This window comes from Pezoporus wallicus, unplaced genomic scaffold, assembly GCF_028554395.1.
Source record: "Pezoporus wallicus isolate ANWC-B61680 ecotype Strahan unplaced genomic scaffold, APGP_CSIRO_Pwel_v1 contig_2871, whole genome shotgun sequence".
In the NCBI taxonomy this organism is placed as follows: domain Eukaryota; kingdom Metazoa; phylum Chordata; class Aves; order Psittaciformes; family Psittacidae; genus Pezoporus; species Pezoporus wallicus.
In genome coordinates this window covers 5,718,602-5,742,640 of record NW_026640775.1, presented here as the reverse complement: position 1 = coordinate 5,742,640, position 24,039 = coordinate 5,718,602, and the positions used below count along the sequence as shown (strand labels likewise).

Below are 24,039 nucleotides of genomic sequence, written 5' to 3'. Positions count from 1 at the left end.
TGCAACCAGCACCATTATTCACTTGGAAGTACAAAGTTTGAAGAGGTAGACAAAAAAAGGAAGATACTGTTCTCTGACCCTTCATCTGTCCCTGCTAAAATTACCGTTAGGTGAGGACAAATGGCCTTTTTCAGTTCTGTCTACTTCCCAGAAGCACTGACAACAATGCAGATGGTTGTTTCTGCCCTCAGAGATTGCAGAGTTAAAGAAGTACTTTGTCTCTTGTTGCTCTAGCTAGTGGTTTATATTCTTAATTTGTTATCTTAAATGAAAACTGCGTTGTTGTGAGTGCAGGCAGTCCTTTGGATTAACTGAGCTCTGGTGTGCTAGAATTTTGCAGGTGGACCCGTGAAGATATCCGAGTGTACACAAGCCTGCTTCTGATTTGCTATGTAGCACTGATGTGGTGCTGTGCATAGATCATTGAGGAGACTAGATAAAAGTGCTGCTTGTGCCTCCCTGCTGTGTGCATATGCGCTCAGAAAAAGGCCCTTTTTTTCCCCTCTCATCAGATGAGATATTGTCCACCTGCCTTTGTCGTAGGGTGGCACTGCATGCTTAAATGTAGTGGACTCCAAGAAAAGAACACTTGGTTGTGTTTGCAGCAGCCTTTGTAGCTTTTGAAATTGGTTGATTTTTAAGCTGCTCAGAGGAACCATTCATTGGTTCTCAGAGGAACCATTCATTTTCTTTTTGTTTTGTTGTTGTTATTTTGTTCCTTTTGTTTGGTTGTGGTTTTCTGTAGAAAGTTTTTATTACTTGGAGAAAGTTGTTTGCAGCAGGAGTTTTACCATCACAACAGTACCAAAGAAAGAATAGAGGTGAAGGAGCAGAACAGGAAGGTGACCATTCTAACAGAACAGATGTGATCAGTGCACACTGCAGTAGCACAGACTTAAGAAACAGGAGGCACTGCCACTGCAACATTTGATATCTTAAAGATCTGGCAATGCCTGGAAATCCTGTTTACCTTGTCATCAAGTTTAACAGTGCTTCCAGAGGAAGGTGCTGCATGTTTCTCTGGACCATAAGTTGCAAGCACAGATTTATTAGGTGGCTTGTTGCGTTTAGAGGTGAAGTTAGATACCTTTACAGCTTCACACTCAAGTTCTTCTCCCAGTGCAAGATACGGGGGAGAAGAGCATATATGTAGTCCTGCAGTACAGCTGCTTATCTGTCTTCTGTAAACTGAAACTGTCTTGTTTAATCCACTGGAAAAATCTGACTCAACCTTCATTTTGTGCTCTTGAATGTCACCCTGAGAATCGTCAGAAATTGTCTCTGCAGTGAGGTTTTTGAGATGTTAAATTTAGCTACTTTAACACAGGTGGTATAGGCACAAATACTTGAGGAAGCAATTTTAAAGTACTACATTCTTTCAAGCTGCTATGGCAAAGACTCTATCTACTTTAATGTATTTTTTCCCCCTTTGCCTCAGTCCACTGAATGGTGGTTGTTTTCCTTTTTTGGGGGGTGGTTTGATTGGTTGGTTTGGGGTTGGTTTTTTTTTTTTTGCTTGAGGGGGGGTGTGTGTGTAATGTCACTACTAATAGTACTTGGTAGTAAAAAGTCTTCATTTCACTTCACAGGACAGGTAGAAAGCATCTGTTTATTGAATCATAAGAAAGGGATTGTCCTTGAGAAATTTGCCATTTGTCTATACAATTCATAGCTCTTGCACTGTTCAGTTGCCATTTTTAATAATGGAAATGGTATGGAGAAATAATCAACATCAAATGCAGTTGCCAGGAAATGACAGATTCCAAAGGTTTATTTTTCTTTCCAACCTAATCCAACATCAAATACTCGCTTTCATTTTACTTGCTAAAAAGGGGAAAGAAAAGAAAAAACATAAAATTAATAAAATGCACATGAAAACCAACAGAAATATGAATACAGGGGAAAACAATGTGCGTTTGGATCTGCCCAAATGCTGTTGCCCCTTGGGTGCTTTGAGAGAGGACTGATGAGTAAATATGCTTTTTAAATGTCATTTTCTAGATTTCACAAAAAGTTACTTACATAATTTTTGTTCTGTTGCTTAAACTAGCTCTAAATGAAGGAACACATCTGTTGTCTGAAGCCTTAGGTCTAAATATTCATAGAATCATATAATATTTAGGGTTGGAAAGGACCTTAAGATCATCTAGTTCCAACCCCCCTGCCATGGGCAGGGACACCTCACACTAAACCATATCACCCAAGGCCTCATCCAACCTGGTCTTGAACACTGCCAGGGATGGAGCATTCACAACCTCCCTGGGCAACCCATTCCAGTGCCTCACCACCCTAACAGGAAAGAATTTCCTTCTTATATCCAATCTAAACTTCCCCTGTTTAAGTTTTAACCCATTACCCCTTGTCCTATCACTACAGTCTCTAATGAAGAGTCCCTCTCCAGCATCCCTATAGGCCCCCTTCAGATATTAACATAGAATGGTTTGGTTTGGAAAGGACCTTAAGATCATCTAGTTCCAAGGGACACCTTCCACAAGACCAAGTTGCTCCAAGCCCTGTCCAACCTGGCCTTGAACATTACCAGGGATGAGGCAGCCACAGCTTCTCTGGGCAACCTGTGGCAGTGCTTCACCACCCTCACAGGGATGAACTTCTTCCATGTTAACAGAGCTTTTACATTATGTGTTTGAATTCTTGTATGGGTGGGATGACTATTCTGTGAGGCCCTTGGACAATATGTTCAGTAGTCATGATTCAGCAATCCCTGAAGGACTACGTACACAAAACGTAATCTCTGAAATGACCATGAGATGAGAGCTAGCAAGTTCAATTTTAGATCTAATGGCAACTTCCCAGAGTACACAACTAATTCTGCAGGTTTTTATTATTCCATCCTTTCAACTTGTGCATGTAAAGGCCAGCAGCTGGAGCTTATAACTCTCATTTGTAGCAAGGAGAATAATAATGCTATTGAGCTAAGTCTGCAGGAAAAGGGGGGATCCTGTTAAGGAATCATTACACTCCCATTTATCTTGACCACTCTTAGCCAAAGTTAATTCAACTGTAGTGGAATCAAAGCTTTCCTTTAATGTCTAAAGAAGTTTTAATGAAGTGTTTTGCTTAGTAATTATTGTAAATCCAACCATTTGAAAGCCTAAGTGGCTCTCTGGCCGCTGTGCATGGGGTTGAATTTCACCCACAAGGGAAGATTAAGTTGCTTTGTCCACTTCCTTACTTAACCTTTGATTTTCATTTCCCCCCCCCCCATCTTTTACAGAGTATCATATAGATATTTTAAATGGCATACAAACATAGAAGTCAAGCATTTCTAAAAGTTAACCATTTAAAGAAGCAGGCAATGATCAATATGTTGTTTTTCTGAAAACCCTAAGGTCCCAGTGAGAAAACCTTAGATAAGACCCAGTGAAGTATGCGCATATATGTAATACATGTGTGTTTGTATGTTGTATGTCTGGCTTTTCAAAAGTGTAGTGCTAAAGCCGACGTAAAACAGTTTGTTTGAACATCTGTTTTGCTCTAAGCCACTGAAGAACGTGGATTACTTAGCCCATGGTCTTCTGGTTTGTACAGGTAAGACTGCAGAATAACAGGCAGTGTGGTGGGGGCATGCCACATGCATGATGCGAAAATGTCCACGCTCGTGTAGCTGAATGGACTAGAATCACACAACCACTCACCACCTCCTGTAATTAAACTAATGAAACCTGTTCAAGGGAGGCTGTCTGAATTTAAACTTCCCACATAGTCTTCGTGTTTAGTGTTTTGACAGTGTTTTATAGGAAACGCTAGCAACAAGGGCTTGGCTAACGTACTGATACAGTTGGGTGTTTTGACTTGAATTTGCGAAGAAATGGCTTTAGTAGTTGAAGGTGTTACATGTCTGCTGTCCTTTCTTCCTGCAGTACCAGCAGCCTAGAACTGTGGCCTGTGTGCCTGTGAAGCAGCAAGTTCAAGTCAGGGCTGGAAAGGTACTAGCAAAGAGAGGCTTGCACTAGCTGAAGCTAACACTCTTGCATGAGGTAGCTGGGACTAGGGGCGGCGTGCTGGTTTGTTCTTTTATGAGAAATGAGCTTTAGGCAAATGGGGTGACAGTGCTTTAAGCTGCTGCCACAGCAGGGTCTGTGCTTGCCAGTCAGGCCTTTCTTTGGTTTATTAATCCTCAGGAGAGTTTGGTTTGGATTCCAGCTGAATCATAATCTACTAGTTTCTAAAGAGCATTTAGAATAGCATTTAGCAGGAGCTCCTGGAGTGGTAATACAAACCTGCAGTGCCCTGCCTTTGGTCTCGATGGGCAGTGTGAACGCAGAGATTGCACAGACAACGCACACAGATGAGAAAAGACACAGGGCCCCGAGGAAAGAAGCATTTATGAGAACCTGCAGGCAAAAACCAGTTCAAACATCAGTTCAGTGGTATGGGGGGCTAGCGGTTAGGAATTAAAAGGGTGGGCAAAGGTTTGGAAGCACCTGAAAGATGTGACGATAGGGAAAACAATGTCTTGTGAATCCTTAAGTGCTTTCAGAAAGTAATAAATACTAGCAAGCTCTGGGATGAGATTTATGCAGAGCTACATCTGGCAAAGACTTTGTAAGTACCCTGTATGCAGAGTTGGGAGCAGAGAACTGATTGCATCCACCTTTTCTCTGTGTGTGTGTGTGTGTGTGTGTGTGTGTGTGTGAACTTCAGGGACATCTCTTTGTATATTTGATAGCAGTGGTTGGCACTATGTTTACCAACATTACCAAGCGTGCTCTTACTTGCGATATAAATGGGGCCACCATAGCTCCAACACGGCACAGTGACCCACTTGTTCCCATCCCCAGGGCCCGCATTGTCGTGGGATAAACCTAAAACAGGCCAGAAGGAAATCAGACTTTAGTGCAACAATGATCTGTGATAATGTGTCCTTATTTTTACTTTTTAATTTCTCTTCATCTTAATAAGGGCAGCTAGTGGGATAAGATATGAAAAGAAATGAAGGCTCCTTTTGGTCTCATTTGTGCCATTAAAAATCTGCCATTTTGTGCCCTAGGGAAAGCTGTAAGGCAAGTAAATCAAAGCTGGATGCAGTTCCTCTGCTCTTTGCTTGCCACTCTTCCCCCCTTTTTCCCAGCTGTGCTGGACAGCCTACACCGAAGTTATAGAGATTAGGCTGGATGCTAAAGGAAGAACTCAATTTATATTGTCAGGCTCTGTATCTGGAAAGCAGAAAGGATACTGTCTGCAGTCTTTGAGACTGTATCAACAGCACTTTTGTTTAGAAGGAGGAAAAATTAAAACAGATGCCAGTAAGAAACTTCCAGGCTTAGAAGAATGTGCTTTGTTTATTTTCTTTTTCATATCTTCTAAACACCTGTGCCAGTAAAACACTTAAGCATGTATTTTGTTTTACTTTAAGTCCTGCTACTATCAATGGATTTTAGCAAGTATACTCATGCAAGCCTTTGTAAAATTACTTTACTAGGCCAAGCCAATGGAAGTAAGTCAAGAAGAGTCCAGGCATGTGGCCAGAAGTGGGAGTTCTGAGTATGGTTTTGATCACTGATTGAATTGTGAGCAGTATTAGCTTATGATATGGCCATGGCAGCAATGGTCTTTACATCAACAGCATGCGATTCAGGACTACCAAAATGTTGGTATTTATTTGAGCCCAGTGGAAGCTTAAACAAAACAGTGTACTATTAAAAAGTATCTGGCCAACACAGGGAGCTACTCCTGCTTGCTTTTTATCATTTGAGTCAAAATCTGCATGGCAAACCATTTAACTCCACTCAACTGTGTAAAGAACAACAATCCTCAGTGCATACTTCACCCACAGAACTAATGGCTCTGAGGTGGTGCAAAGGACAAGCTCGCGGAAGGACTGAAACTTTGCAGATGGAACACAGCAATTTGCCCTAAGTGAACAAAAATTGTATATATAACCTCATACTGCTTCTTAGGTACTGGAAAAGGTTATTTTTAAGTGGTAGCTTATTTTCTAACTTTGCAGGGGAAAGATTGTGGGGTTTGGAAGGTGGTGGTACGCAACATCTTCAAAAATAACATTTTCTAGTAGCTGACCAGCAGATGCCTCAGTAGGGCATTCCTCTTCCCCCTCCTCTTATCATCTTCAACTAGTTTTCTGATTCCTCCTCTGATCTTGCATATGAAATCAGTCAGAGATACTTAGTACAAGGAAGGTGACCCTAACTAGTCAATAAATCTGGCAACATTCCTTGGTATAGGAAAATGGTCTTTCATACAACAGAGCAGGTTACCGTAGTTTCAGGAGCACCCACCTCTGCTGTGTAAATGTAGATGGTGTTGAAGTTGGCTGAAACCAAGGCACGTAGCATGAAGAGAAACCCAGTCATGCCTGCACTGGAGAGAAAGCTATCTGGAGCAAAGAGTTAGGCACTGAATCGGGATCAGCAGAGATGCAACCTAGCATATGCACTGTGCTAAGGCTTTTACAGCTTAATACGAGGAAAAGCATAAGGAAAAGTTGATTGCTGACAAGAATAAACTTTCTTTTGTCCATGGGCATGGCATGTTTGAAAATGGGCTACTGCTCCTTTGTTTTCCTCTAGGCAAGTGTTAGACCCTGGAGGGAATCATCTGAAGAGGACCATAGTGTCTCAGCTGGTGCCTTCAGCGTTACATAGAATCACAGACGGGTTTGGGTTGGAAGGGACCTTGAAGCTCTTCCAGTTCCAACCCTCTGCAAAGGGCATACCTTCCACTAGACCAGATTGCTCAGTGCCTCGTCCGTCCTGGCTGTTGCTGGATTTCCCCCAGTGAAGTGCCTGATTATAGAACTGAGGAAATAGATCTAGCATTGCCAAAAAAGGGAAAGGAAAAAACGAATAACAAATACGACTGCTTTCTGGCAGATGTTATTCACATCATTTTGATGTGAATTTAGTAGAAAACAACTTATTGTATGCTTGGGGGAAGCCATGTGGGCTCGATAATACAAGTGACCCCCCTGCACGCTCCTGCACCACAGCATGTTCTGCTGCAGCTTTCCCAGGAAGGGGAGGGATCCAGTCCGTGGGGTTTTTGCAGATGTACAGGAATTACTGGCCTGACCAACCGATGACCCGAGACTACCACAGGTACTTGCCCTCTGCCCAGGACTGCAAGCCCCCCAGAAAGACTCATGCTGATCCAGGCTACCTGGAGGTGCAGATATTAAGGAGAAGAAAGAATAGGGCCGTGCATCCCATGGTGATACTCAGGCTTAGTCGTCTTCCGAGGAAATTGATGCCAAGAATGTTCAAAGGATTTACTGCAGATAAAAAGGAAAACTGTAAAATGTTAGACGACCTCACTGTGATGATTGTCTGTGTCTTGATAAACCTTGTACAGTGTGCCTCAAAATACCTCTCTGCATCCCCACTGCCTACCAAACGCTCTGTAAAATGCACAAACCCTGTAATTCTCTTCCTGTACCCCAACCCTGTCATTTGCTCCCATAGCTCCTCTTTGTCTGTCCTTGCCCTCAGAGGATGGAGCCTGTGCTTCTCCGACATTTCCCTCCTCTGAAGGCATCCACTGGGTGAGTACCACAGCCCTGGGTGGTTTTGCTCCCTCTGGCCACAGCCAAGCCAAAACCAGGCCCAGAGCGTGACCCCAATGAACTGGGAGCCAGGCAGGCACCTGAGTGCATCACTGGGCTGATCCTAGCCTGGCTGTACCTGCAGCATCCAAAACCCACTCACTTTGTAGGTCAGCTGCTGAGACATGAACCAGGGAAAACATGGATGTCTCAGGCATGTTGCAATACTAGACACACGCACAGTGCCAGGTTCTTTCAAGGGTGCCTTTGGGATGTCCTGCCATCCCCCAGCACTCCCAGGAAGGCTGCACCAGGAAGCATTTTGGTTTGCTGGGAGTTTAGCTTTCCTTTACTGTAGTGCTCAGCATAGGACCTGCTCCTGAGGCCACCATCTCTTGGAAGGCAGGACGCTCGTGTGATGCATTTATTTACATCAATCTGACTATTTGCAATCCTTGCTTATTTATGACTTTCCAAAAGCTACGTGTCTGGGAATTTGGGAAGCCGGGATCAGTTCTTGTAAGTTGGGAGCAATTTTAACCAAGGCTGTCAGTACATACTAACTGCTAAGGAGGTCTTTGCTGTTGGAAGGACCTGTGCTATCACCAGGAGCTGAGCTGCTTGCCTAGGGAGCAATACCCTCTCTTACTCCTTGCCACCAGCTCATGGCCTGTGTCCCAGACCTTTGTTTGAAGTGCCAGTTGCCAGCAATGCGGAGGACATTGCGACACCTGGCCCGTCAGTAAGTGCACACACAGCTACACGCTCTGCAGTGAGCGTTGGCTGGCTGTAAGAAGGAGCTGGCAGGGAGAGGAGAGGAGGTTACGTGCGATCTCTCCAACAGTGCTGATGATCATGGTTTGGTAGGCAGCAGGCTCGAACAGGCGGCAGTGGCAGGGGCTACGGCTCTCCTCGGAGTCATCGCCGGAGTCCTGCATCGGTGGAGCTGTGGAGGCACAGACGAGGTCCCGCTCCAGTAACTCGGCGCTGGCCAAGATGACACCGTAGTAAGCAAAAGCTATGCCAAGCCTGGGTGGGGAAGGAACGCTGCGGTGAGCGGCAGCAACCATGGGGAGGGTAGGGGGAAATGCAGCAGGTTTTGGTGCCCTATTCTGGTGTGCCCAGCCAGGGTCAAACCACCACGCTCGCTTTGCTCGCCCATTAGTGCTGCACCTTGCTCTGCAGCAGGTGACCGGGGCAGAGCTTGCCCCTGCGGTCCCTTTCCTCATGCAGGGCTGTGAGTGGAGACCACCCCTCCCTGGGAATCCCAGCAGTCTCAACATCAGGCCCTGATGCTGCAGCTCACACGAAGCAATTGCCCAGGGTTTTGCTGTTCTTCTCTTTCCTGCCCAGGGATTTTGAAAGGAGCTTTCAGTAAGTGGCTGGAGAGGCTCACATTGCACCCTGGCTGGCTGTCAAGAGCACAGCACTGGTGATGGCAGCCTGGCTGTGTCATTATCAAGTAATTCTACACACGCCTAAGCACAAGCAGGCCAAGAAGTAATTTTCACTCTTCTTTAACCCCCCTGTCAGTTCCAGAAACGAGCAGCAGAATCTGGGCTAGGAGACAAGCTGCCTAGGGATGCTTAGGGAACACAGGGGGTGGGAATGCAAACCTGAGAACATGCTAGCAACCAGGAAAGAAAGGAGGATTAGCAAACAAAAAGAAGGATTATTTCATAACATACAAGTGGAGGGTGAGAGAACATGAAAAATTTGAGGCCTGACTTAGCAATAGTTTGGGTCAATGAGTTCCCATGGACTCATTATTTATACATTTCCATTCCAGACAGCAAAGTCAATGAAATGTATACGACCCTTGCATACAGCTACGGGGAACACTGCATATGAAATGCATCCCTCTTCAATCTTAATATTCCCCAGCCAGTGTCACTGGAAACAGTTCATGTGTTTCTGCTGAAGCCCTGTAGGACTGATGTATTGGCTGGCCTCGAAGGTGGTGCATTTGTCCTCCTCTTGGGAGGAACGTGTTCACACCAAGAAGGGAACCAGAGCCACAGGCACACAGTGGGTGCACGCTGCTGCCTTTCTCCTATGGCTCCCACCCCACCTCCCCTGAGCTGCCCTGTCCTGAGGAAGGGCTCACAGCACCCTGCACCATCCTGGATGTCCAGCCTTCTGCTTATGCTAGCAGCGACTGACACAGGATGTCTGAGACCAGGAGCCATGCACACATACTCCTCCTCCAGATGGCAAGGATCTACAGCTGCCTTGTAATGGCAGAGTCATGGGGAGGCTTCTGCTCCCTGCACACATTCAGCTGAGAGAATGAGCTGATAACCAAACAAAAAAAAGGAAGAAAAAAGACTTTTTTTTACCATATGATCCATATCTGCAAAGTGGTTCTGAGGTATTTGGGGTGGATGAGGTCCTTGAATCTTCCTCTCCTTTCCTGCAAATCATTTGAGAGAAATATAATGAGGTATTATGAATTACATACTATGAAATATTATATATTATAGGAAGTTTTTAAAAAGGCATATTTTATACAGGGTGAGTGTTCTGTGAGAGCAGCAGGCACCCCAGGGTCTCCCTGCCCTCGCCCCAAGCTGCTGGTGCACAGACAGACTGACAGATGGACTGACAGCACCCCGTCAGCCCTTCATAGAGGAAAGCCCCTCTTCCCAAAGGATGTCCACAGGAAGATGAGCTGCAAAGGACGGAGAGGAGGAGAAGAGAACACCCTGAGCACCCCTGGCACCCACAGAACTCCCCCAGCTCTCAGCAGCCTGGCCCCAGCATGACCATCATGGTGCTAGAGGGTGCCCCAGTTGATGCTGGCAGCTCCTGTTGCCCATGTGCTGAGGAAAGGGTCCCAGTGTCCCCTGCTCTGCACGTGGAGCAAGTCTGTGGCCACATACATCTTGCTGGGAGGCCTGAAATGCCAGTGAGCAGAGACACATGCAGGCACTGCAGGGCCCTGCCTGCCCTGCTGCTCCCCAGGAGCTGGCAGCTGCCCCAGCATCCCACTGCCGAGGGGACAAGAGTTCCCAGGGGTGTTTTGGGTTGCCTTTATTTTCCTCATCATTGGTTAAGGCCGAGAGGGGGCACAGTGAACAAAACCCCTTCCCACAGCCAAGGCGGGTCCATTACATAAATTCAATTAAACTACAGGGAAGCTTTAATCCTAATTAATTCCAATACAATAGCACCATCTTGCATGAATTGCTAAGGACAATGCTTGGTGCCTGTGGGATTGAATAAGCAGCAAAGAGGTCCAGGAAAGGGACTTACTTAAAAAGAGCTGGATAACAATTTGAGGCCCTGGACAATAGGTTTGTCCAATCTTCATCTCCTGGGGGTCAAAGGAGTCACGTGAATAAGTCTTCACTCCCCGGAGTCAGCATTGCTTAGACTGGGGGTAAGGGAGAGCCACCTTGTGGGGGGAAATTCCGGTTCCCAGCTCCTGTCCTGTTCTGCCTGCATCATCCACACAAGCTTCTGGGCATTTTGTTCCAGCAGTAATCAACTCCTGAGTGCTCAGCTGCTTACAGGTGGAAACAGTGGTAGCTGTGAAATGGCCTCTCCTGCTTTGACCCCCTTCTGCTGGTGCGTGGCTCCACATTCAGGGACCTGGGTACTGGGACCCAGTGGATAAGCCCAGCCAGGGGCTGGGAGAAGCCTCTGAGAGACAAGGGCTGACCTCATGGCTGGGACCCTGAGAGGCTACAGTCCTGAGAGGGAACCCAAGGGGCAGGTCCCACGTCTCATGGCACAGGGGACAACCCTGGAGGATATCTGGGCAGTGAGGGAGAGCATACTTTGCCAAGAGCCCTCTGTGTAGCAAAGGAAGCAGATCTTTTCTCAGCACAGTATTTTTCTGAGTGAACACAGGGAATGCAAAAAACCCCAGAAAACTCAATTCCAGTTTGAGGGCCAAGATTGCTGTCTCTCCAAAAGAAAAATGACATCTTCATCATCACATTCAATAGCTGTTTGGAACCAAGCCAGGCAAGGAGGGGAACAGAGGCAGAGTGAGATGTGCTTGGCCATCCTGCCCTTCCCGATGCTCAGATCCCAGAAGCCCTGGACAGAGGGCCCAAGCAGTGCAATGGCTCAGCTTACCTTGGCGGGCTCCCTCAGCTCCCCCTCGGGCATCGCCGCCCCATTCATCTTGGCTATCCTCTGCAGCGTGGCCAAAGCAGCCGCCACATTGCCCACGGATACGTTGTACCGTGCCGACTCTGGGATGAACTGAAAGCAGAGCAGCGTCAGAAAGCCTTTCCGCACCTCTCTGTCCACACAACCCTCCTCACAGCTTCCTGCCATGCCCAGGAGCCTGGCCAGGCACCACCTCGGCTGGAGCAGCCTTTTGCCTGTGCTCCTCCCCAGCCGTGCTCTGGCGCATCCCTGTGTGTCCCGGCTTCCCATACCTCATGGTGGGCAGCTCACCCTGCCCAACAAACCCATTTCTTGGTCCATTTCCTAGGGATCTGCTACTGAGCTGACTGTGGCAGGCACTTATAAGAGGTGGAAGCCAAAGACACATTTTTAACAAAGACAACCCTTATTGATTGTAATTCTAAGACACGATGAGGCACTTGCCACTTACTTAAGCAAAAGTCTTAGAAGACAGAGCAAAGCCATTAAAAAAAAGGAAGACATGGATGAAATTTAGGAACAAACTCATCACAAGCATTCGCAGCATTCACCCACACCTGTGGTCTTTCCAAAATAAGATACCTTTTCATTAAATGATGTTTCCACTAAATTATAAACAATTACATCTGTATCACTGAAATGGGAGTTAAAGATTCCTTCTCTTCTAAAGGCATATATGCTGTGTCTTTTTTTTTATTCTTTCTAGACTAAAAACTTTTGGTACCCTCTTTTTTCCTTTTTCTTTCTAATGGCAAAATATCAGGAATACCAAACATCAAAGTTATATGAGTGGACATTCACAGTGCCCTTGCATTTGACTGCCCAGGTAGCACCCCGGATGGACTTGTCTATTTGTTCAGCTGCAGGAGGAGCTTTCTCATCTGCACATCTTGCACCAGGAGCAGCTGCAGCACCCATGGGCACTGTAAGTAGGGATTTTCTACACCACTCCCCACAAATAAGACTGTCCCCATATCTGAGGCTGATATTTCTGAAGCTTGAGTAAACCTGGGGAAGCTGCAGTTGACCCAGACACCCATTTGCTGTGTGAACACTTTACTGAGGTTTCATTCACCAGCACTAACACATGTAAAGACTGAAGGGACCAGCACTACACTGAAGGTATTGTGATTTTGATACCCTTCCTAGCCTGTCTTCCTCTCGATGGTGCCCATCACCATGGTCCCCGGGTACCACTGGCACCATGGACACTGGAGCCTGGGGTGCTGGAGGGCTACAGGAGGGCAGCAAAGCCAAGATCAGCATCAGATCTGTAGCCTCCTCAGGCCATCAGGACCTTCCCAACTCTCCCCCCAGGCGAGAGGGCTGAAGTGGTGAAAGGAGGACAGAGTGAGGGTGGTAAAATACTGGACTAGATTTCCCAGAGAGGTGGTGGATGTACCATTCCTGGAGACACTGAAGGCCAGGCTGGTTGTGCTTCTGAGCAACCTCATCTAGTTGAAGACATCCCTGTTCATTGCAGGGGGGGTTTGAACCGGATGACTTTTGAAGGTCTCCTCCACAAACTATTCTATGATTCTATGACATCCCCAGGTTTGTGGGGGTTCAGGGCAATGCCTCTTGGTGCCTGGGGAGATACCAGGTCAGTGGCAGCGAGCGGGCAGGGCAGCTTTTCTTACCTTGAACACCAGGATGAGAAGGATGCCGGGGATGGAGGCGATTCTGATCAGCCATCGCCAGCCAATGGTTGGGTTCACCACCGATGCCAGGCCAATGATTAACATGGATCCTGCCAACCAAAACACCTTTCCAAGGGAAAAGAGGGAGTTAAAACATGCACACATGGCAATAATTTGTTTGTTTTCTTCCCTTCATGTCTGGTTCCCTGGATAAGTGGGGATCTGTGCTGGGGAGCACTGCAGTTCAAACTGAGCCATTCTATGCCATTCATGAGAAGCTCAGCTTGGGTTGAAGGAAAGAGGGAATGAAAGACAAGTATCTGGGGAGGGATGGCTGAAGATGGTCTTAATTAGCTACAGATGCAAACAGATCACTTGCTGTTATGTTGTATTTAAAGCCACTTCTTTTGTCCTTCCAGTCACTGCTCTGCTAATGCTCATGCCCATGAATTTTCCTCTTGTCTAAATCTCTGCAGGGATGCAGCAGATTTACTAGCACCAAAGGCAAAAGTGGGCCAGATTTCCACCACTGGAAGTTGGTGTGTCTCCAGGAGACTCAACGCCAAGTTATACCAATGGAGAATGTGGCCCCCTGATCTGCAAGTACATTCCTTCCCGAAGTTCACTTGTTGCCATTAGGAGACACATCCCTTTCCAGGGGACCACCCAAGGGAGTTCAGCCAACACAAAGCACAAACAAACACACAGGAGCCACAACAAGTTCATGAGGGCAGAAATAAATTTCTGAGGAGAAATAACATTGTTCCTTTTTATAAAACCTTGTGTTTCTGGTGACACTTCGGTAACGAAGCCCTGGGATCAAACAGGCAGTAATGAAAAGCAAATTATCCCTTCCACCAAGACCATATACAAACGCTTTTGGTTCAATAGTCAGATGGATTCATGTGCTCAATGAGGGCTCCACAGATCATTTGCACATGCAGCAAGCGCCCGTTGCAGAAATCTGGCGTAAGCAGCCACCCAAGTCATGCTTGCTGTGGTCTTTGCCCAGCAAGAGGGCACAACCCTCCCAGCACGTCTGGGGCCAAATTTGGGAATCTGTGTTACCCCTATCCTGCACAGTGTCCAATGTGCAGGGACAGGGAGAGGCACAGATTAGGACCTCATCTGGGCATGACCTTTTTAACTGCTTATTATCAATGGGGGTCCAAAGAGAGGAGGGGATGAGCTCAGGCCTGGAGGGGGCTGGCAGTACTGCTGGCTCTAGTGCCTACCAGCTCATCAGCACTGGCCCTCTTAAAGCCACGGTGCCAGCCATCACTCAAAGTTCCCATGCAGTGGTTGGAGCAGCCAGTTACTTGATGTTAGTGCCTCTTTTCTGCAGGCAACTGCCTTTACTAATGCAGACGCCAGACCCAGACAAGTGTGAATAGTCTGGGAGAAAGGCTGATGTCCTGGAGATCCAGCTTCCAAACAGCAGTGGGACAAATCTCCTGGGGCTTGGGGCTGGAAAAACAGAAATGTGCTCACTCTTACCTGAGATAAGGGCAACATGTATCCTCTGTATTTGGTGGGCAGAAATTCTGTTTTTATGATAAGCCTAGGGAAAAAGGGGGAAAAATACAGAAATACAGCAACAATGAGAACTTCTATACTAATGAAGTACCAGCTCAGCTCAGTCAGTTGTGCTCACGGGAGAATGGATAATTGGTACATGAACTCTGAATAATCCTGAGAGATACAGCAAGGCCGTGAGAGGCCCAGGGAAGCTTAAGCAAGCAAGATAAGAAGAAGCTGGATTTCACCGAGTTAATGAGAACTGTGGACTGTTGGCAAGCTTTCGAGGTCAAGTTCTCACACCTGTGCTTAACCAATTATATGTTAGTCACTAAGGGTCTTCAAGGCATGTATCCAAACATAATATGCCAAATCACTGTAAGTGCTTGTAAGAAACAGTATTTAAGGGGTTAAGGCTTTTTAATAAATGGCTTTTGTCTGATCATATTGATCTCTGACTGGGTCCATATATTTTCTGCGGCAAATGGTGCCCAATGTGGGGCACCCCCCTGTTTTTCATATTGAAACTGAAGGAATTAAAGCACGTGGCACCAAAGAAAGTGGAAAATGCAGAGCTGCAGGGATGTCGGCTGGGTTCGATCCAGCAGGACCAGGTAGATGCCTCGGAACGGAGTCTTGTGAGCCCGGAAGACACTGTGCAGTGCAAATAAGGTAACAGCTGACTGGTCTGGAAGAGGATTAGGATGGGGAATCAATTAAGTAAAGAAGAAATGGCCATCCTTAAGCTCTTCCAGCATATCCTCTCAACGAGAGGGATAGAGTATGATGATAATCTGTCAAAAAGACTGCTGCTCTGGAGTAAAGAAAAAGAGCTGATCAAGTGGGTTAATGAAGCCTTTGAGCTTGGGTCTTGGGAAAAAATCGCTAAGGAAGAAGCCTCTGTTTTATGGATGTTTCCGGTCCTTCTTAAGGTGAAGGGAGCAACCTTTAAAGAGACAGACTTAAATTTAATGTTGAAATGGTGAAAGACGCGTTATCCAGAGAGTGACGAGTCTACCGTATTTGAGGTCTCTGTGGAATGGTGCAGGAGTTAAGCTGTGAGATGCACTTACAAAAGGCAATGACACTGTGAAAAATTTGTTAGTCACTTGGAGATCTATTTTAGAGACGTTAAAGTCAAAAAATGAGATCGTGGAGCCCAGTCATCGTTCCCCTATCCCCCCCACCCCACCTGCCCCCGCCAAACCTCCGGCGGTTGCTGCCGTGGCTGTGAAGACTGAGGACAGAGATGAAGACAATCTTTTCAACCCAGGCCCTACTGACCCCGAGAAGGAGCCTGTGCATGTCCATCAGACTGCTGCTGCTGCTCCTGAGGTTCTGAAGCCTGATAATTCTGATGCTGCCCTGGATGATCCTTTTGACCCAGAGCCTATTCATCCAGAAAAGGAGCCTGATTTATATCCCCCAGATCTTCATGTTAAATGCACAGCTGTAAAGGGAGAAGCGAGACCAGTGGGGATGCAGATGTATTGTGTGCTTTCCTGGTGGTGTATGTGCTGGATCAAGACCCACGGTGGGAAGGTCTCTCGTATGCTCTTATCAGGGGTATCGGGTGGACTGTGGCAGACTGTGGACTTGGAACCCCATATACAACTCATTTGATAGTCTCTCTGTGATACTCATGTACTAGAAGTTGGTAAATATTAAGTATGTCCAGGTTTGTATCCACCTTTGGAGACCTTTATAGATATTGCTGGCCACTTCTTCCAACATAGGCTGGCCACCTGTGTCAGAATGAGTGTGCATTTTGGTCAGTATAAAAGCCCAAGCCTCGTGCGATGTGGGGGAGGCAGAGCCTCTGCAGGGACGCCCGCTAAGGTTGAGCCTGCCACCTCGCACTGCAATGATGCTTCTCAGAGCTGGTTTGCTGTTAGTTTCCACAGGGTCCTTGTGCCACGTTCTGTACATGGGACTGTAGTGGGAGTAATGACTGTCTGGATTTTGTGCTTCAAATACTGTAGTTGTGTGGAGTGTGCTTGTGGGATCCCTTACGTGTGTGTGTGTGTGCGTGTGCTTGTGTTGAGGACAGATGGTGTTCTGTGTATTTTTTGTTGTCGGGTTCATGTAAAAGTTTGTAACGGGCAGCAGTTTAACATTTCGGGCAAGAAAGGGTTAATGTAAAAGTGCGGTTGCCGGCAGGTATTTACGGTTGCCGCTGAAGCAGGCAGGCATCTACAGCAGCTGCCGAGCAGGCCGGTGTTTGTAGCCGTGCAAAGCAGGGTGAGCGACTTTGGGGAAAAAAAAAAGGGTATTTGAAGAGAGTTCGGTCCCCCAGTTGCCCTCTGATTCGGCTCCCAGCGCTCCACCAGCGGAACGGCCAGGATGGACGCCAGAGCTGAGGAGTGAAAGAAAAGAAAACCAAACCAACCAACCAAACAAACAAACCCACATAAAGTCCTCTCAATCTATTGAGGTATTGAGGCAGTTTGTAGACACCACAGACAAAGCCTAAAGAGCACCTGCAACACAGTGGGTGCACGGTAGGAGCCTTGCTTAGTATGTTTAAAGTAACCTGGGGGTGAATCCAAGACTTGGAGGAACAGGTAGATCGGTTGAAACAAGAACTGCTGACTGAAAAAGCGAGAGGGGTAGTGCAAGCACAAGCTTTACGAGTCGTCACCCAAGCAGCATCAGGGTGGCAGAAAAAAAAATAAATAAATAAAAAAAAATGCCATGCCAGACCTTGATGTGGGGGATGGCCTCCCCTGTTATCAGAGAGCCATACAGGAGAAAAAAGGGCAGGCCCAGCAGCCTGTAGGTGGCATATGTTGGAGATATGATCTAGCCCAAATCCCCTGCTCACGTAGGGTCATCCAAAAGGTAAATAAAACAAAAAGGGGGAGATGTGGAGGCAGTGTTCTCACGGGAGAATGGATAATTGGTACATGAACTCTGAATAATCCTGAGAGATACAGCAAGGCCATGAGAGGCCCAGGGAAGCTTAAGCAAGCAAGATAAGAAGAAGCGGGAATTCACCGAGCTAATGAGAACTGTGGACTGTTGGCAAGCTTTTGAGGTCAGGTTCTCACACCTGTGCTTAGCCAATTATATGTTAGTCACTAAGGGTCTTCAAGGCATGTATCCAATCACAATATGCCAAAACATTGTAAGTGCTTGTAAGCAATAGTATGTATGGATTTAAGGCTTTGCAATAGACGACTTTTGTCTGATCATATTGATCTCTGACTGGGTCCATATATTTTCTGTGGCAGTGTTGGATGTTGCTGCCTGTAGACAGACTACCGTCCCTCTTCCACCACTGAGCAGCACCCCAAGATGATGGATCCCTGTTTAATATGCCTTCCACTCAGGCACCAAATTACATGCAAAGGAGATACACACCACGAATCCTTTCCCACAGCCATGGCTGTAGGATACAGGCAGGTTAACACTTCAGTCTGTGCATCAGAAAACCTATGGGAAGATCCTGTGGGGTGACCAAGGTGTCAGCACAGATATAGAGCACGTTTGTAGCCATGGACAATTTTTAGTGAATCATTATTTTTCATTACAGAAAACAGCCTGTTCCACATTTTATCAAATGGTTGGGTAGCTCCTGGGGGAGGAGCTCTCACGGGCAGCTCTCAAGTTCACAGGTGGGAATTGTGCTTCCTTGGCTGGAAAGAGAGTGGTGGGGAGAGACCCATGTTGGCTCCTTCTATCTCAGCTGTTGAAGTGTTTTATAACATGTGCAATATCTGTGCAATTTCCCTCCATCCTCAATAGGCTCATGAGCAGCTGTTGTGGTTTAAACCCAGCCAGCCAGCTCGTTCACTCACTCACTCACTCCCAGTAAGTGGTGCTGGGCTGGAAGCAGTCGAGGCCTGCGTCCCGTCCCATCCCCCTCCCCCGTCCTGTCCCATCACCACCCCCCCTTCCCCCCCAGGGGCTCTCCCCTTCCCCACTCCCGGAGGGATGGGGAGGAGGATCGAAAGAGTGCAACTCCCACAGGTTGAGACAAGAACAGTCCAGCAACCAATGTACAACACAAATCACCACCGCTACCACCACCAACAACAATGATAAGAGAAAATAACAAGGGAAGAGAATACGATATCACTGGCCAAGAAACGAGTCTGACCCAGAAGACCCCTTGTCCTTCAGGGTAACTCCCAGTTACATCCTGGGCATGACGTGCTGTGGTATGGAATACCTTTGGCTAGCCTGGGTCAGGTGTCCTGTCTCTGCTTCCTCACAGCTTCCCCTCCTCCCTGGCAGAGCATGAGGCTCACAAAGTCCTTACTTAGCAACAACTGAGAACATCGGTGTTCTGAGTATTGTTCCCAGGCTGAAAGTCAAAACACAACGCTGCACCAGCTGCCAAGAAGGAGAAAAATTGACTGCTACTGCTAAACCCAGGACAGCAGCCTTCATGGCCAGGGAATGGGGGCCTTCCTGTGAAGGAGGTAGTGTTGGTTACTCAGCAGACATGGGACCCAGGAGCAGGATGCCTTCCCCTCCCAGCAGCACCTATGCCCCTCTTGTCTTTCCCATGGCAAAGGGCTTTTGGGTCAACACAACTGGTTTGGTTTTTTTCTCCCTGGGCAGCAACCAGGCTTCGAGGAACCATGGAAGATGCTTTCCCTGAGAGAGCTCAAAAAAGCAATTTACTTTCTCAGGCTCCTAGTGCATTGGTTGCCAACACTGGGAATTTCTGCTCTCCCTCGCCATGTCCCCCTTCCCACCCCAACAGGGCAGAAAGTTTCATTTAAGTGGAAATGTTTTACATCAGTTCAAGAAGAATTTGCTACTTAAGCAGAATTGCTGTGACTTCTTTAGGAAGAAGCAGCCTTTGCTCATCTGTTACCTGTCTAATTGGTTTTATATGTGTTTAATAATCCTTTTGTCACTGGCTTAATGCAAACCAGCTACCTCCTCTATTCCCGGGCTTGGGAGTCCTTGGGAACTGCAGTTTAGGTTGATCAACCAGGATTCAGTGAAATTACAGAACGGCATTTTTTTTAAGGAGATGTGGGAATTTGCTTCTCTTTCTGATGTAGAAATTTGCTCCCTTTTCCACTTCCAGCCCTGATGGAGGCCCCTTCCCTGCTGTCTCCCCCCGGTCGCAGCACAGCCATGGCTTATCAGGCTCAGCTCAAGGGAAAGAGGGCACACTTCCAGGGTCAGCCAAAATGAGCTGAAGAGCCTTTCTTGCTGCAAACCCAGGAACTCAGCCTCTCCGGGCCCATGGGTGGCTTCATTAACCTCCCTATGGAGGCTGGCTTGGTGCTGCCTGTACTACGAGGCATGAGGCATAACCTTACCCTTGCGCATGGCCCGATACACCACCTCCTACCATGGCCCGCAGGAACACAAACCAGATGTAGGATGGGGCAAAGGAGGTCAGCAGGGAGAAATAGGCTCCCCAGAGGAATGAGAGCAGCAGAATCTGCAAAAGGGGAAAAATGAGCGTCATCAGACCATGGGCTCGGCAGGATGCATGGCTCCTGTAGGGCTCAGGAGAAGACATGCACCCCATGGCATACACTCACCTTCCAGCGGCCATACCTGTCGGCCAGCAGCCCGAGCACTATGCTGAACACCATGTAGCCAAAAAACACCATCTAAAGGGAATTGAAGCACAGCTGTGGAGGGCCCAGTCCCAGCAGCACCAGTCAGCTCTGCTCCTTGAACTGCAGGTGAGATGAATGCTCTCTCTGAGCAGCAGGATGAACTGCAGTGCCCAGAACCATGAGGGAGGTGGCTACCAGGGGCTGACTTCCTCCAAGCAGGCACTCACTGCTTCAGCCCTCAAAGATGGGGGTTGGGTGGCAAGGACTCCAATATGGAAGTGGGGGCTTGTTTTGACATGAAAGTTCTGGGCATGGATACGTGTTCACATCAGCTCGCTTTCTGTTTTGCTGCAGTTCTAGTACCTGAGAGGAGACCCCAGGAATTTATTTGGTCCCCTGGGAAACGTACTTTACAAAGCCCATGGCAGTGCCCTGACAATGACCACATGGTGGATGACCTGCATGAGGGGAACATAAGTCACTCACCGTTGTCACTAAAGCCACCTGCCAGTCTTGAAGCTGCCATTCACATCGGATGTGAGGGGACACAACAGCTATTAGCATGATCTCCATGGCTTCAGCCACCTTTGGGAACAAATGTGCAAGTTAGCAAGAAGGGAAGCCCACAGGGTAAAGTCCTGCAGTCCTACCAAGCCTGCAGCCATGGCAGTCTCGTCATGTCAAAACAGCCCTGTGAAGCCAAGGTGCCTCCATACTGGTCTGAATCCTGCACCTGATCTGGAAAGACATAAGCTGTTGAAAATCAGGTATCTAGGTACACTGTGTAACTAGGAAGACTGGAAAGACTCATCCTTTCCAGAAGGAAGGCATTCTTACCCACCTGTGCTAGTGGAAGACCTTCAACTACCTCTGGAAACCAAGCTGCTTGGTTAGGTACTTAGCTGTAAATTCAGGCATCTAGCACAAAGATGACCTCTTAAAGCTGTTTTTCATTAAAAATTTCATTGCTCCTTTGGCTATTTGCCCCAGCAGCTGGCTTCAGTTAAGAAATGAGCCTATCATTTACACATAGCTGGAGGCATTTACATCTCAGCTGCAGTGATTCTCATGGATGTAGCCCCATTGCCTCTTTACCCCAGCCTGGCCTCAGGCTTTTACCTCTGGTCACAAATCAGACCTGTCTGGCAAGACCCTGCCAGTTAGGAAGGTTTTTGGGTAGCCAAGGGTAGGAGGACAGCAGCCAGAGTGTACAGGGTTTTGGTACCCTCAGGATGGCATGAAAATTGCTGTTGGGAGGCTGAACCTAACCCTCAGGTGCTACTGAAGACATGCCCCATCAGTGCTGCCAGGTGGGACAGTGCTCTGCAGCAGGGGCCAGGCCAGGATGCTCTAAGCCACCCTGCTCAGCTTTGCCCTGAAATAGCAATGTCAGTTGTGGCCAAGATCTATTTTGAGCAAAGATGACAACAGCAGAAATCCTGCTTGAGTAGGTATTTGTGAAAAATATGGGCTGCAATATGGTGCTTATGGTTGCTACTGCACATAATAAGGAAAATGAGGAAAGTGTTTCTCGGGCCAGTGCAGATGGCTGCAGATACCTACCCCAGTGCTCCCCATGATCAGGAAAAGCAAAATGTGGAACCTCCCGAATCCAATGGTTTCCACAGCTTCTTCCACTGTAAACGTCTTCTGTTCTGAACATCAAAGGGAAAGGAAGACAGAGAAAAAAAAAAATCCCATGTCAGCAGTCAAATTGTACCTTCCTTTTATGAAATACCAACATTTTCCTTGTTACTGTGGGTCCGCACCGGAAAAAAGGCTGGAAACATCTACTAGTGGTGTGTCCATTGACCAGCCTCCGGGCACATTGGTGGCTGGACACATCGGGTGGTTGCTGAAACACCAGCCAGCAGGGAAGAGGGCATGGGCCTGAAGGACATCCTTGTACTGAATTACTCCAGATGCTTTGGAAACCCATGGCTCGGACTCTGTCTATTCCCTTCCCATGCCCAAACTGCCCTAAGGCTCACTCCCTCTGCACCTCTGGGGTATGGGCCCACTCCCAGCATGGGCAGTGTGAGCCAGGGGCTGCCCCAGTCCCAAAGCCCTACAAGAAACCACAGCTGGGAGCTCTGGGCTCAGTTTTGTCTCCTAAGCCTTTATTCCTGACTTTTCCACCCCATTTCAGGAGCTAACAAAGGCATCTCAAGATCAGGGCTGGGGTGGCTTTATAAACAGACCTGGCAGAAAGCTTTCAGTATATGTATGCTTTTAAGCTCTTATTCAGGTGAAGTCAGAGCTGTAAAAATTTTTCTGTCAGGCCATTTATCTCTCAACTCAGTCATCTCAAACCCATCAACATTACCTATGTAATGGAACAGACGAAAATTCTTTATTTTTTGCAAATTCAGGCCTTTTTAGTGGTTTTCTACATTTTTTCACTTAAAAATCATTTTGAATACATTTATTTATTTGCTAAAAAGAAAAGAATGCTTGAATTACCAACATAATAAAATGTATACACAAAGCAGAGGCCTGAGAAAAGCCAAGCCAGCCAGCTCTTCCCACCACTGTATGTAGCAGCCACCAGCCTGGTAGCTGTGGTGGGAGAAGAGCAGTACAGAGCTGATACTCGTGTTTCCATGTACAGAGGTTTTAGGTAGCTAGAGTGCCAGGACTGGGGACCCTCTCTCTTGCCCAGCTAAATGAGGACCCAAATTCCTAGTCCTGTCAATACAAACCCACCTTTTGGGGGTTCTTGTCTCTCCATGCAGATTTCCTCCAGACCAATAGTATTTTCTGCCTCTTTTGGTGCAGTGGCCATCGCAGCTCCTGCTGGGATCCACCGTCACAGTCAGGCAAAGCTGGGATTTAACTGTGAAACCTCTGGGCAGTCACAAAGCCATCCAAGCAATAAGCCAGCAAAGCAGCTCCCCATGTGGGAGTGGAAACATTAAGACATGGTCAAACATGACTTTGTTTCAAGCAGCTACTGAGACCTGTCCCATCCCATAGTGGGTCTGGTGAAAAATACACAGAAACTGCACAAGATAAGTTAGTTGAACTGACAGAGAATACTCATTGCATTGCGCTGGCCAGGGATTGCCTTAGGGAAGATGAGGCCTGCTAACCTTCCCCAGCCAGAGGAGAGTGAAATGCAGAGGCAGGCAAAAGATTCTGCATCTCCAAGAGACAAGACATAACATGATTGGCAGCAGGTTGCCCCTGTTGAATGCAGAAATTGCTGCCCTTTGGGAGCTGGGGTTGAGAGGGCTGTAGAGGTGCTGCACTCTGTAATTGCTCATGGGAGCACTGAGGCAGAGCCAGTGAGTGGGAACAGCCAAGGAGCAGGGTGGCAAACCTGATACTCTGCCTCACACCCCACTGCACTAATCCCCATCCTCTCAGGTCAGGAAGAAACACAGCCGTATGTTCTGGATTGCAACAGGGGAGAGCTGGCTTCCTCCACCCATGTTTCTGTTTTCCAGTGCTAAATCTCTTGGCCTGATCACAACCACTTTTCCTGGTCAGAAAAGCTCATCTTAACCCCAGGGCGGGGATTAAGCACACCACTTGCTTTAACCCACAAGCTTTCCTGCTGAGTGCTCAACACATCTTCAATTTGATGACACCCTCTCCTTTGATTACCTTCCTTCATGGTCACCGGACTTGGCCCAGGCAGCATTTATAGCCACCCAGCAGTGACTGGGGATGCTGCAGTAAGGTGAAGTTTGAGGGAATT

General features: G+C 47.4%; 1 protein-coding gene across 1 annotated transcript; it reads right to left on the bottom strand.

Annotated features, from left to right (window-relative positions):
- Positions 1 to 1,546: 1,546 nt before the first annotated feature.
- Positions 1,547 to 23,142, bottom strand: SVOPL (SVOP like). The gene is made up of 15 exons (XM_057420610.1): positions 23,043 to 23,142; positions 21,900 to 21,991; positions 20,823 to 20,921; positions 20,316 to 20,387; positions 20,088 to 20,212; positions 14,782 to 14,845; positions 13,285 to 13,410; positions 11,609 to 11,737; positions 9,862 to 9,935; positions 8,349 to 8,551; positions 7,141 to 7,252; positions 6,261 to 6,342; positions 4,737 to 4,826; positions 4,242 to 4,355; positions 1,547 to 1,824 (listed from the first exon to the last, which is right to left on the bottom strand). Exons 1-15 carry the CDS (start codon positions 23,119 to 23,121, stop codon positions 1,813 to 1,815), a joined length of 1,473 nt encoding a protein of 490 aa, XP_057276593.1. The 5' UTR covers positions 23,122 to 23,142; the 3' UTR covers positions 1,547 to 1,812.
- Positions 23,143 to 24,039: the final 897 nt, after the last annotated feature.